Raw genomic sequence first — 15,211 nt, forward strand, 5'->3', positions numbered from 1 at the left:
GGAGCGGAGCGGGGACGGCGGGTCGCGAGTGCTGCGCTTCTCATCTCGCAGGGTCCTGGGGGAGCTGGCTTCTCGTCAGAAGAATTTAATCGGCCGTTTATCTCGTGTGCCACGGTCTGCTTTTAGTTCTTTTTCTCAGCCTCGCCTACACCTTCCTCACCCATCAATGCAAAGTCTCTCGCTGTAACTCCTCCCAGAGCCTGCTCCTTCTTAGAGCAACGCAGCGACCCTTCCCATAGGAGTAAAACTAACCTTTCCGACAGCAGCACGGTTGACTTTAACCTTAAAATCCCCCCACACTGGCGCAGTGTTTTTATGGCTCTTTTAATTCGTGTACTAAATTAACAAGGGAATGATCTCTTGAAACTGCGTTCATGAGAGGTATGAAACAAATGTGGTTATTTATAGTGCAGTTTGAAAAGATCAAGACCTTTGTATGCTGTGTTGTATTTGGGAGAGAGGCTAATATGGCAGATCTGCTGTAGGAACCTGTAGAAGTGCAAATAGTGGGATTTGTGTCTGCCGTTAAGACCAGAGATCAAATGGAACATCGTGGGTCAAAATTAATAAAAATAAGCATGTCCTGAATAGCAAATATCTCTGAATTGATGAATGGGACTATACTTTTAACTCTTGAGCCAAAATAGAAATTTGTCACAGCTTGTTTTATAGAAATGCTGAAAGTCACAGGTAATATGCAAAAGTAGAAATGCTTGCAGGTGAGCAGGATGACAGGCTGGAAGGAATGTGAAACACATTCAATGATACATGAATGACTTGACACTTTCCACTTCACAATTTGGTTAACTGAAAAGCTGGATGCAAGTATTTTGGCTCTGGATAGGCAACTGAATAAAAAGGAATGGCATTCAGAGTGTAATTTACCAAACAAGCTTTCTTTTACAAAGATTTTTTTAGTGCATTGCCGTGGTAGAACAGCCCAGTGTTTTGTTCAGGTCAGTATGAGGCTGACTGAGAGCACCTCAATCATCAGTATATTAATTTCTGTGGACTCTATGAGGGAACTAGCAACAGGTGTTGGCAGGAGCAGTGAGCTATTTCCTTTGTTCAATAGTTGATTATAAATTTGTATGATTATAGTCAAGAACATATTACCATTTTGCTGGATTTTTTTAAATTAATAGTCTATTTTTTTTAACCTATTTGAGGAGTGATATAAATGCTGGCTGTACTGTTAAATGTTTTAGGTGTGATTATTACTACAAAACCAAGTGATTTGCTCAGAATACATGGTGAAACATTATTCAGGACCATATCTGAAGCTGCCAGTGGCATTGAAAAGAATCTTTTAAAAGTCAGCATTTAATGCATTATACAGAAAAAGAATGGACATGAAAAATATATCTGAGGTAAACGGACTTCTGGACTTGCACGTGCTGTTGCCCACAGCAAGCCATTGCTCCAGAAGGAAACAGCAGATAATAAGTAGCTATGAGATAAAAAGAACATCCTTGCAACAGAAGGGTGTGTCATGATTCCAAGTGCCAAGTTTGAGTTAAATTAAAACTATTTGAAAATTGAGAGCACCCTGTGGTATGATATCTAAACAATCATAACTAGAGAAAACAGGCCAAAGATGTTTGAAGCCTCAAGAAAAAAGATAAAGCTTGCAACTAGCTGCCATATAGAACAATCTAATGGATGCTGTGTTGTGATACCAGAGAATACATATTGATGGAAACATAAAAGGACCTCTTCTCAGCAGTGACCATATCATGACATACCTAATACATGTTCTCATTTGTGGTTTTCTTTACATCCTGCTAGGTGGACAGAGAAATCTGTTGACATGAGTGAGGTCAATGTAAATCTCAGTCAGAGATCAGAGGAAGAGAGAGAGAGGAGTGGTATTTAGTTCTGGCTTGCGTTCCAGAGCTCTGGCTGCAGGCCAGGGCTCCTCATAATCCTTAAGTAGTATGATATTTCTGCTAAAATAATCAGTGGTGAAGTGCAGTCAGTACCAATGCATCTGGTTCCATTTGTTGGCAGGGCTCAGCACTAATACCATGCAGAGAAGAGCTGAACAAATTTGTACTCTTTAAGACCAGCCGTTTTTTACAAGACATTGCTATGTGGTTTGAAGCTTTGTTTAGCTTCTTGGAGGGGAGAAAACAAACCAACTTACAGAAAAAAAACTGCTGTTATGTCAGCAGCCTGATGTGGGGTAACTGCACAGTTGTCTCAGATGAACTGCAAAGGTTGAGAAGGCTGGAGTCTTTCTGTTCAAAAACTCACAAGTCAAACTCCTCATTTAATCACTGACATGTGGAAGCTTTGGCTGCTTCCTTGCTTGATGCATCTTGTAAACTTGTCAGTTCTGCTGTGGGCCCCAGCACTCCAACTTCGAGCAAACCAGGGAAGAATTGGAGGACAGGGGAGGATTGCTTAGCTCAGTATTTACCTATGTTCTGAACAAGAGTGAAACTTTTGGCCACAGGTCTGTATTGAATGTAGTCCAGTCCAGAAGAAACAAAAGAAGTATAATTCTTCACCACTGTTGTAGTTTCTGCTTTATTTGTGTGTGTTCTTTTGGTTTAGAACAATCTCTCTCTCTTCTTTGACTTTTTTTTTTCTGTATTAGTTTGAGTCCATCCCAAATCTGCCTAGTTTTCTCACAGCTGCCAAAACCTGATTTCCCATGCCTCACTCTCCCAGGCTGATAACCTGTTCTCTGTACACCACAGAATTCTCCTTCCTAACCTCAAAGCTGACCTGGGCTCATCTAACTGAATGGCACACGAAGCGTGTACATTGTTCTCATGATAAGGTCTTTGCTCTCTTGAGAGAAGGTGAGTTTTGAGGAATGCTGTCCTGCATGATGCACAGCTGCTTAGAGATGTCCCTTCATGCAGGGAGAACATGGGGTCCAGAATGGCAGAAGTACTAATTTCTGTAGCTTTCCCTTTCATGCTGTCCAGCCATCACCCTGACTTCTCTCTGAAGGCATTCGTTTTAGTTTCTGGTGATATAAAAAGATGAGAATACAACTTAATTTAGGAGAACAAAATATATATATATATATATATATGTATATGTCAAAACACAGTATCAGGACTATCAGCATAGTGTTGCATGCTTTCTAAGCCTGCTCCCTGCGTGTGAGAAGTGGCTGGGTTGGTCACAGTGAAAGAGAAGTTGAGGACAGAGCACACGTATGTTGCCATGTGTATCTTTCACATGAGTCTGGTGTCTTCTAGTATAGAAGGTGGGCTTAGATTTTAGTGTGGTTTGTGCAAATATCATATGTGCTACAGTTTGTCTGGCTGTCTTTATGCTGATGGAGCAAGTACAGATAAATCAAAGGAGGTTAAACCATGGCAACATTGAGATACAGTTCGGAGAACATTAACATTTCTCAGACAGCAGCAAAACTGTTAGCTGAGGAGTGCCACTCAAGCTCTTTTCAGCTCTGAGTTCAAGGGCAATGGAGATCCTTCAGAAGCTGCAGATGGAGAGGAGAAAGAGAAGCTGTCCCAGTTATGTCTGTGAGCACTGGGAGAAGAACAACTGGAGACATTCAGCCTCTATGAAAAGCAAAGCCTGTCAGCCCAGAGTAAGAGAGCTGAATGGCTCTTAGAGCTGTCAGGGGAAGATCAAAGTTTAGGTGGAAGGAAAAAAGTGGGTGGCTTTATTCTGATACCTTTTCTCTCTTGGACAGCTTCTGCACAGTCAAGTTTGGAGGGGGTGAACTGAGTGGTGGCAACCAGAGATGGGTGAAGGTGCCAGAACTCTGAGTGGTGGAGTCAGGGCAGATGTGGATGGGCTCAGAGCACAGACACTCTTTGGCCATAATGTATGCTTAATTTCACGGTTGGGAGTAGGCCTGTTGAGATGAACAGAACTGTTTTTACGTCTAAATTAAGCATGTACATAAATACTTAATGGTCTTGAAGTAAAACCTGGTCCTTGGTGTAAACTTGAAAACATTACACTGGTTTCACGCTGACAGTGTTAATTTCTGGTGGGATTTGTATGTAAATTAGGATAAGGATGACAGGAGGAAACAAAGAAAGAATAGAAAAAGAAGATGAAACATGCAGAACAGTAACATACAAAATGATATAGGTTAAGTAAGGAGACCTGATTCTGCTGAATTTCTGCTCTGAGAAACTGCACTTTTAGCCCCTCTTAACGTTAGAAAAAAAAATGCTAGCATTTTGAGTTCTAATTCAGTTGTTTTGATTTAGTATTAACTGTTTTTCTTTAGAAATAACAAATGCAGACATTGGAGTATTTATGCTGTTGACTTTTCAAGGTGTTTATTTTGTTAAAAAGAGATGAATGCCAAGAAGCTTTGCATTTATATTAAATACGTTCCAGCAACACAGTGTTTGTTTAAGTATGACAGAGTATCAACCCTTTTTTTCTTTTGCATACTGTTCAGTCCTTAAGAGTTAGAATGCAAAATAATTTATTATATTGTGATACTTATTTCTGTTTGAGGCTGCAGTGCCTTGTAGGTCGGGGGTAAAAGCATGATAGATTGTGATAATCCAAATGAAATTTCTCTTTCTTGAATAGTTGATTTAAATGAGGATGACTTTGTTGTATTTTTACATGCATTTTATTTAATTACTTTTTTTTTTTGAAAGAGTTCTGAGAAAACACAATGGAGAAATATGGTTACAAAAAGTATGTGGCTAATAGGTCATCATCCATGAGGTAGTTCAGTTCTTTTGTTTTGAACTAAGAATAGAGGGGTTTTAGGCTGGTTTATCCTGAGAGGATTATGTATGCCAGTAAATGATAACACTAAAAGTTAAATTTTTCAGTTTTCATGTGTTTCGGACTACACACCATTCTAGTTACAAATGAATCCAATCTTCCACACAGTTGCTGAACTATTTTTCATTGTTGCAATTAAGGAGAAAAAATTTGTAATAGCTTGTCAAAGAAGAGACCATTTTGATTCCTCACAGATGCAAAACTATAATGATAATTGTTTAGCACTCTGTTGATAAGGTATAAAAATGCTTCCTGAAGCTGCTACCCCATTTGATGCAATGCATTTATATTCCTCTTAAAGATGGTTGTTTTCTTGCTTTTTTGTGAAACAGATAAAAAGTTGAAAAGGAGTTGTAGTATAATTGAAATGAGACATAAATTCTGGATTTTCACAGCCCTTTTTCCCACACCTCCCATGCACAGACACACAGGTTTATAAAAAGGCTTTTTAAAAAATTGTTCTACACATCTAGAATACTACTTATGATGATTTCTTCAAATGGTGCCTTTAAAACCTGCATTATTGGATTCTCTTGCTAAATTTGGCATCCTTGGAACTGGTAATGTTGGCACAGAGTTCATTTGTCAAAAGCTGCAATAAAGTAAATGTACCCAAACACATGGTTTCTGCAGTTTTCTTGTTTTTACAGTTTGCCAGTTACTGTAGGAACATTTTTCCTCACTCGGACACTTGCAGATTGATTGCGTTTTAAACACTTGTTTAGTTCAAAATTTCCATCTTGAAATTTTTTTGAAGTTATTTTTTAATCCTGAAATTTCCTTTCATTTTCAACAAGGTGAGGCACTGTTAGGAACTCAGTTTGAAAATATTTTTGCAAGGGCAAATAAAGGACAGAGTTTATTGAAAACTCATGAGAAAAATACTGCTATTTTTGATCATGTTTGTAGATGAACAAAGACAAGAAATACTGTTGCCACAGTAAACGGAAGCCATTTATTAAATACTTGTTCAAATACAGTTAAAAACACTTTATAAGGCGTTCTTGGGACTGCTCATGTTGTTTTTAATGGTCTTTTCATGGGAAATTCAGAAGGCTTGAGAGTAAACTAGTGTCATGGCATTTAAACATAGGCAATTACAGGCTTGTCAGCTTCTCATCAATCTGGCACAAAATAATGTAACAGCTGAAACTGTGTTCTATTAATGAGGAATTAAAACGTGGTAGTACAGCCAGCCCAAATCTGTGTGTTTCCATAGACTGTATTTTGCAAAATGAAACTGGTAAATGCAATTATTGGATTTTGTTACTAAAACTACTAATATGTAATAACGGTAGTGAAAGTAGATGCTTGGGTATAACAGGGTTATAACAGAGTTGTTTGTAACTTGGTTCCATTTGATATTTTAAGAAATGAAAACAATACAGTATCAATGTGGCAAACATTAAATATTCCTGTCTGACTGACAGGCCTTAAAATGAAATAATGGGCCTTAAAATGCAATAATGAATTGAGAATCAACATCTGTTTATTAGTGAGATGCTGTAAGGATCGTTGCTCATCTCTGCTACCTGACAGGTTTATCAGTGGTCAGTCAGTTGGCTGCTGCTAGCTTTTTCAGATGACCAACAACTTCTGGGGTGTTATTTAATGAAGTCTGTTAGGTAACAGCCCAGAATCACTTGGCAAACTATACCCAAGGAAACAACTACATGTTAGTAACCAAATCCAAAATCATCCATCAGAAAGATAACCTATTTTTTCTTTTTTTTTTTTCTTTTTCTTTCTTTTTTTTTTTTTCCTTCAAGTGTGAAGGTGTCTCAGCAAGCACTAACTTCAACAGTCATGAAGGTCAGAATAGCTCAGCTGAGTTCTCTCTGTGATAACAGGATTGAAATAGGCCGGTGTGATCCACGTGTGTCTGCCCATGAAATAGGCACAGTCTAGAAAGAATGTGCATTTTTGAGTTTATTACTTATTAGATGGTTTAGCAAGGGTTGTAAAGCTACTCTGAAATCAGGACTGACTTTTTCCAAGCAATGTATTTAATACTATTATGTTCGTTGGACCTGGAATAGTAAGGTCCAAATATAAGGGAAACATGCTAGATAGGATGATCAGCATGTCTCTTCTGATGTTAAGCTATTGAATATTTATGTTACTGACAGTTCATTTTTAACAGGATTCCAGCACCTACATAACTATTTCTTTTACTTTCAGAACTCTTCTGTTCCTTAATCAAAGGAACCGTCCAGATATCATCGTTCCATGGAACTGAAATACTGGTGAATTAGTCCAGGTTCTCTAAAGGACTGTAAAATGGAGCCAATAACATTCAAAGTTAAAAAGTATCAAACACCTAGTGATTTCTCAGCAAGTTTCAGTCTCCAGCTCGTTGGTTCTCTGCCAGTGCATTCACTAACCACCATGTCAATGCTGCCTTGGATTGTGGCAGAGATCCGGATGCTCGGTACAAAGTCTTCCAAAGAAGAACCTAGTGTCAGCCAAATCCGACTTTATGTTTCACCAGCGAGTTTGCGATGTGAACCAGACACGGGGAAAATCCAGCAGTGGGATCCTTTGATTTGTTCAAGTTTGTTTGAGTACAAGCCACAGCATGTCCACAAACTGATTCACAACAGCCATGATCCAAGTTACTTTGCTTGTCTGATAAAGGATGAAGCAGCAAATCAGCGAAGTATCTGCTATGTGTTTAAAGCTGATGATCAGACAAAAGTAAGTAAAAAGAAAAAAAAAAAAAACAACAAAAAAAAAACAACAAACAAGCAACTCCAGAGTTGCTTTTCTGCTGTTTGAAACCTTTCACTACAGTGTAAGATCTTAAGGTTGTATTTACAAGTAGAGACTGGATCTTGCTAAAACTTACTGACAAGCATCACTTTACTTGATATTAATGGTTCACTTGAATTTGAACTGTTCAGTATGTGAAGTGAAAGGTGTGTAAATCTCCTACAGGATCAGAGTTTGAATTTCAGTGGCTTAAAAACCACTTTCGTTTGGGATATGGGCTGAAATCTTGGCCCTCAAGTCGGTGAGAGTTTTTCTGTTGATGTCACTAGGGCTAGGATTTCACCCCTGAGCCACTGTGAACTTTATCTAATCCTACGGTCAGACCTCTCAAATTTCTGTTTTCCTGAGTTGAGACCTATGTGACTGGGAAATAGAGATACCTTCTTTCTCAGAAGGAGAAAGGGGGTACAGCGGAGCCTCCATATGTAAAATACATCCAACCACAGGACACTGTAGAAACCTCTTCGTAGCTCTGTAATCCACAGAGCCTGACAGGTAGTCTCAGGGAATGGGAGAGAGACCACAGCGCAGTGCTGCAACTCTGACATGTAGGCTTGCTGCTACATGGCGTGAGACAGGAGTTGGGTGTGCATGTCTCACACTGTGGGTGAGATTTGGCTCAGTCTGCCTTTGCTAGGAGCAAGTTGTGCCCTTGCTGAAAAGGTGGAAGCATTAAAAATAGTCAATTTCTTCTTTTCTTTGAGAGTAATGTGAGGCAATATCTCTCATGAGTAAGGTGAGTAGGATTTGGCACAAAACTATTGTGATCTACTGGCAACAAAACAGTGACATAGCCTTCACGTCTTGAATGTAAACTCTAGTTATGATGTTGGAAAACAACATCTTATTACATGCTGCTTTCTTGACTCGTAGGAGATGTTGTGCTGAAGCATCTTGGAGGTATTATATGAATATACACCACACATGGGATTTATTCCAACCTGCCCAATAACAAAGCATTGTACAGTTCCAAATCCGTGGTTTCAAGCTTAGAGCTCAAAACATATTGAAACAGCTTTAGTTAAATCCCCCCAGATAAAAATATGTTGTAAATCATAAATATTCAAGTGAGAAATCCTGTCAAGTTAAAATGTAGAATACCAAATTTATGTATGTAAGGGAACAGAAATAAGGAATGGATGTTTTGGAACTGGCATTGAATAAAAGTTGGTAAATGCATTTTGCAGTTTGCTTATGCACTTAGTTTTGCTTGTGATTTTACAGGATTATGGTGAGTACAGAGCACTGAGCACCTCAGTACGTTTTCATTTGCATTTTCTTTTGCCACAAAAGATTAAAGGTTTTTTTTTCCCTCACATTTGATCAAATTCCTAGACGTGTTTGAAATGATAGAGAACAAAATAAGGCTCTAGTTAAATTTTCAGCTGTTTCTACATGTTTTTGGAGGCAACACCCAGGATTTTTGGATGCCTATTTTAACTACTTAGCCCCAGGTTCATACAGCTATCTGTTCTTTGAAAAACTACCATCCACCTGGTCTCTTAACTTGCCTTGGTTGCAAGGGCTGTTTCTGTTGTCTTTTTTGCAGGCTAGATTCCTAATTAGGAGGTAGACATCTAATCAGCATTTGTGCACCTATGTTTTAATGGAAGGATAATGGAAATGCCAAGTGTTCTTGTCTTCTAAAGTGAAGCTCTGCCTGTTTTACTTAAATTCAGTGTAATTTGATTAATCTACCTTAATCTACCTATCTACTAAGTGAGTCCCTTATGCTTATAGGATGTTGTTACTCTGCCCTGAATATTGTCGTATAATGCCTTTTAGATAATTGGTGTTTATGTATTTGTCAGTTGATGTTGCCCGTTTTGCAGATACCCAATTTGAAAGCCTAGGAGTGTACTGTATACCCTTGTTACAAACACAGGGAGCTGCTTGTTAAAAGCAAGTGAGTTGGGATGAAGAATTTGGCACTATGTTGCTGCAGTTTATGTTCAGCTTTAGAAGAAACAAATTTTAGAAACTGGACCTATGCAGCCTGTGTGATTCAGCAGACTCCTGTGCTGGTGCTCTTGCCCTGAGGACTCTCTTTTTTTTTTTTTTTTTTTTTTTTTTTTTTTTCCTTCAGCTCTGTAAAAGAGACATGGTAGTCCAGATAGGTTTACTCAGAGTTTATGTGTTCATAACAACCCTTTATCCAGCAGTCTTGGACATCTAAACTTTTGTGATAATTGCACTTCAGCTATTTTAATTTGAAAAAAAACCCAAGTGGTTACTAATTACAATAATATTGTAAACTAAACCATGGTTCTTTGCATCTGCATAGATAAATCTGTAGTAGGGCTATATTTGACAAAGAATTCTCAGATTAGGTCAGATTGGATTGAGGATTTGTGGCTTTGCAAATAAGTTCTGAGTATATCCCCACCTTAGGGTATATAGAATAAAAGAGGGCAGGAGGATGTCTGTGGGAGAAGTAGACTAGGAAGATTAGTATGCTAAGATGAAAACAGGTGAGTAGAAGACTAAACAGTGAAGGCCTTTGAAGGGAAGGACAAAAAACTTGAACTCCATGCGCACAGAGGAGTAGCACTGGAGGTGGTAGAAAGTACAGAAAACCAGGAATGGTCAGGGTTTTAGCATCAGCATTGCAGGTACAACTACAGTTAGTAGTCTGCAGTCTACTCCTTTATATATACAAATTGAGTGAGGACCTATACTTGATTAGTGAGGGATTATTTTACCGTTTAATATGAAAGCATTTTATTAATAGGAGATCTTTTTTTTTCCTGGGTAATATTTAGCTAAATTCTAGAATTGATGAGGGTGTGGGAACACATGCAATACTTTTCCTGGATATTAATACAGGGCTGTTAGGGTCATTGTTGCTCCATTACCAACATATCCACTTTAGAGAAGAAATCAGTAGACAGGTAATTTAATAATAAATAATGTCAAGATCCTTTGCAAGGTATTCATTGTTCTGCTTCTCTTTAGAAGTGAAAGAAAAAGTAGTGCCCTATTGTGGTCTTTGTCTTCACTCTGTAGGATCTTGTATAATTATTTCCATTGCATCTTCATAGCAGTATACAGCTCACTTTCCCCACTGGTATAACAGTAAGTAGGGAAGGATGAGAGAAGCTTTCCTGGTGAACTGCTCCTTGGCACATTGCTTGAAAACAAGCATGTGCATATAGAGATCATTCCACTCCACTTAGTACTAAAAGGATGGGTTTACACTGCCTGGGGAGAGCTTCTTTCATGGATTAGAGTTCCCTTTCTAAGCAGATATGTTGGATATGGAATCTGGAACCTTCATTCTTCACCCATAACCTCAGTAAGTTTTCACTAGTTACATAGTGGAGTTCCTTATCCCTTCACCTTCATTCTGTGGAAGTTCTGATGAGGCCTTAACTTTGAGTAATTTCTGCCTGAGGTTGGGGCTGAAGCATTAATACATATTCTTTGTAGGTGCTCAGGAGTGAAAGTTGATTCAATTATATTGTCTGCAGGGAGCTTATGAAGGCTACAGCTAGGTCATAGATGGGGATTATGCATACTGTGTTGAGTAATGGTGGTAGAAGATGAGGAAAAATTAACTCTCCAGTAAATCTGTGCTTGCAGGATAGTACCTTCATCATAAGAAGGCAGCCTTGTTGAACAGCTTGGCTGTAGAAGTGTAGAAGGCTTAAAGAAGGCTTAAATGAAACATACATGCTTCCAGCCTATGTATCTTCCCCATGGCCCCTGGTCTGACATTTGCTTACATTCTGTGGAAATTGATGCTATTGTCATCGTTGTTGAAAGCTATATACATTAAAAATTATTGGCTTTTTTTTGTTCTACACTTGAGATGTGTTAGTTTGGAAGTGTTTGGAACTGTAGGTGAGGTGTGCTGTTTCCTTCTCCACAATGTGGAGAATGAGTTCATTCTCCACAAACACAACACTGCTCTCCTTCTGTAAGACACCTTGCTTCAGCACGTCCTTCACTCTGAGGAATGAAAATTATAGATATGAGAAGCTAATAGCATACTGTCACAGGATATGGCTCTTCAGCAGATACAAAGTAGCCAAAACATTACAAAGGAAGAGTAATTTATGTTCTTATTTTCAGTTTGGAAAAGTAATTCCACATGCCATTATGTTGATCTTTCTTTGGTGTATCAAATGATTTGTTTTACTTAAGTACGTTTAATCTTATTTGATGGATGTTTTGGCTGGCAAATGGGATACTGATCACTAGTTTATCTGATAATGCCCTGGGCTAGTTTAGGTTTAAGGCAAGTTAAGGTTGTACTGTCCTTTATTTACAATAAATATAAAAGTATAATAAAGAGTAACAGTTTTAAACAGTGGTTTTACAGAAGTCTGGGTCAAAGAGGACTTTTAGTACCTCAGCCTTTTCCATCTCCTGTGTTCCATTCAGCAGCAGGCCCACATTTTCCCTAGCCTGCCTTTTGTCACTGATGTAGCTATAGAAGCTCTTGTTCACTTTGACGTCCCTTGCCAGATTCAACTCCAGGTGGGCTTTGTCTTTCCTAACCATGTCTCTGTGTGCTCCAACAGTGTCTACATATCCCTCTCAGGTTACCTGTCCCTGTTTCTACCTTCTGTATTCTCCCATTTTATGTTTGAGTTTTGCCATGGGCTCCTTCTTTATTCATGCAGGCATTTTTATCTGACTTCTTGGTCATTTGGATGGACTGCTCTTGAGCTTGAAGGAGGTGGTCTTTAACAACCAGATTTCTTGGATGCTTTTCCCTCCAGGGCCTTTAATCCCTGGTACTTTTTCAAGTAGATCCCTGAAGAGTCCAAAATCTATTCTTCTGAAGTCCAGTGTTGTGATCTTGCTTTTTGCCCTGCTTCTCAGGATCCTGAACTCCATCATCTTATGGTCCCTGCAGCTAAGGCTGCCTTTGGCCTTCATATCCGAAACAAGCTCTTCCGTGTTGGTAAGTATGAGGTCCATCAGAGGACCTCTCCTCAGAACAACCTCCTTGGGTTGGTAAACTGACATCGATGCTCCCAAGGAACTTACTGGATTGATTATGCCCTGCTGTGTTGTTCCTCCAGCAGATACTTGGGTGGTTGAAGTCCCCCATCAGGACTAGGGTCTGCAAATGTGAGGCTATTTCTAGCAGTCTATAGAGTGCCTCATCCACCTGTTCTTCCTGGTTACAAGGTAGAATAAATTCCTGTATGCAGACTAAAAATCAGCAGACAGCATTGTCATCTTTTTTTAGTGAAGCCAATGTCTTGTAAGGAGAAGTATTTCTCTGACATTATCAATGACCAATGCAGAACTAGAATATGAAGAAATGTAAAAAGCTCAGTTCAGATTTTGAGGGAGTTTAGCTCTTTTTTTCCAAGAGTTTGAACCCAAGTTGTCATAACAGCCTGTAATACAGGCTTGTGTTTACCAGAGCTGTTAATGCTATAATGGCAAAACACTGGATAGAACTGTTCTTTTCTATTTTATAGAGAAATACTGCTCGTGATTTAAGTAGGATCACAGCTGCACAAGACATGCACAAGTCTGCTCGCTTCTTCTGAATCCTCATTCTGTAGTATCATAATCAGGCGCACCTTTTGGCCCAGGAACTGGGCTTCTGGCGGCTGCAGGAATGTTGCCATGAGAGTTACAGTGCCCATATGGTTGCAGAGGACTGGGGCACCTGCTCGAGACCTGCCTGCTCCTTGACTGCATTTGCCAAATCCGCCCCATAGCAGGCGCAGATAAGCCCCATCTTCTTACACTGAGGCACTTTTTAAAATGTAGAACTTGCCTTGTTGTTGAGCTGTTTGATTACAACAGTGATCTCTCCTTTTGTCAGAGGTCTTCATTCTTTTTTGCTCCACCAATTGCTTTAACAGTTACTACTTTTTAAACAACCTTCACCTACTTCTATGTATTACAATAGCTTATGCACTTAAGTAGCTCATGCTGTATTACCTGGAATGCAATACTCTGTTACATGTTGTTTGTGATCTGATTATGTGCCTGAGAAGCTGGTTTCAGATTATCAACACTTAGCTCTCTGTGAGGCTGCACGGAGTTGATGATGTGAGTGAACTTCACATTATTCATCTATAAAAGGAATGGCAGAGGCCCAGTGAACTCCAAAGCTGTTGTGAGGCTTGGCTTCATGACTGAGGATTCTTACACAACTTGTTTTTACATTAGACTTCAAGATACGGCCTCATTAAGTGTCTCATTTTTAATAGCACCATTTCACTTTCTTAAAAGAATTCAGGCAAGATAATTTTAAAGATAGAGGTGATCTTTTTCTGCTGTATTTTACTGCTTGATAAGTCTAGAGAGATTAAAACATGGCTGTTCTTTTTCAAAAAGCATAGAACACAAAAATGAGGTAACTGAACTTGTTTCAGTGCAAATGATAACTTAATTTGACTGTTTTCTGCCTCCTATTCATACATGCCTTTGGGTTTTTTTTAATGAAATCTACATAGTTGCAAACTGCTATTACTGATTTTTGGTTTAGGAAGTGTCTCGTCTCCCACATGTTAACTGGAGAAATTAATGTAGGAAACAGAAGGAAAAAAATCAAACAGAACAAATTAAAATCAAATACATATTTGTACACATACATAATAAGAGTATATAAATCAGGTCAGAGTTTGGCTGTGTAAATGTTAATAGTGTCCTGTGTAATACAAACAGCCAACTGTGCTTTAGACATTCTCACAATTAATCAGGCTTTATGTTCATCCTGAGCCTAGGTCATAACTGTGACTACACCGGCTCTATCTTGGGATCTGTTCAAAGGGTTCATGTATGTGAACTCTTTTTTCAGGGAGCTTTAGTGGCCAATGACCCTGCCCCTAACAGCATTACCCCAAGCCTTTATGGGACTCTTGTCAGACCCTAGATGACTCTGTGATATCCTGGCTCAGCTAAGTGCTCCTGTGTTCACCCTCATTTTATAAAAAATATTGTGTAGTTTCTCTCAACCTCATGTGTGATTGCCACATGGAGGAAGTAATTTGTGCAATACCAGTGCTATTTCCTGACTTAGAGAAGAATGTCTTATCAAGGAAGATTAAATTAGTCACACAGTTTGTAAAAAAGGGGTGCCTATTCCCACTCTTACAACAGCAACAGTATAAAAAAATCGTATTTTCTTGTGATTTCTTCAATCTCCTAAATCATACAGAAATTTCTGCTACAGAATGGCTAATAAGAACTCTTACTGTGATTTCAACAGTATTCTGTATCGAATTATATTGTTAGCCTATTTTTCAACTTTAACATTAAAAGTCGCTGTGTGTTACTTGTGCTGTCACATGCACTTCATTTTAGAACCAGAGTTCATGAGAAGATTGTGTAATGTTCCTTCACTACTTCTGTTGGGGATTGTAGCAGAAATACGAAATGGTGGAACTGGCCGAAACATTATTAGCAGATTTGTGATGGTTTCTCATCTGACTACTAAACATTACTTTGTTTTACAAGGTCTGATGCTTGTGGCCTATGAAGTCCAGTACAGGTAATTGGAGCCGTAATATCAGAACATACTCCAGAGTTACAGTAGAGTTTCCTTCAGAACCTTCTTCACATAGAGAAGAGCTTCCTTACGTATCTTCAAAGAGAAGCTCACTCTTAACATTAACTTAGAGTGAGTCCAGTTGGTGGCCTTGTACTCCCTTGGTTGCTGACTTGCATATTTTCACCCTACTCTCGTATTACACTGTGGTATCACTCAGTGAGGCAG

The 15,211-nt window shown here is 38.8% G+C and overlaps 1 protein-coding gene across 7 annotated transcripts in view; it reads left to right on the top strand.

Moving 5' to 3' along the window:
• Positions 1-2,705: 2,705 nt before the first annotated feature.
• TBC1D1 (TBC1 domain family member 1) overlaps positions 2,706-15,211 on the top strand; it is a 111,045-nt gene continuing 98,539 nt past the window's right edge. For all 7 annotated transcript variants that reach the window (XM_026846994.1, XM_026846998.1, XM_026846995.1 and 4 more), the window contains exons 1-2: positions 2,706-2,810; positions 6,928-7,443. In XM_026846994.1, coding sequence (XP_026702795.1) covers positions 7,027-7,443 — 417 coding nt within the window. In that variant the 5' untranslated portion in view covers positions 2,706-2,810; positions 6,928-7,026. The remainder of the gene's footprint in view (positions 2,811-6,927; positions 7,444-15,211) is intronic.

This window comes from Athene cunicularia (assembly GCF_003259725.1).
Source record: "Athene cunicularia isolate RWA chromosome 4 unlocalized genomic scaffold, athCun1 chr4_part1, whole genome shotgun sequence".
NCBI classification, from domain to species: Eukaryota; Metazoa; Chordata; class Aves; order Strigiformes; family Strigidae; genus Athene; species Athene cunicularia.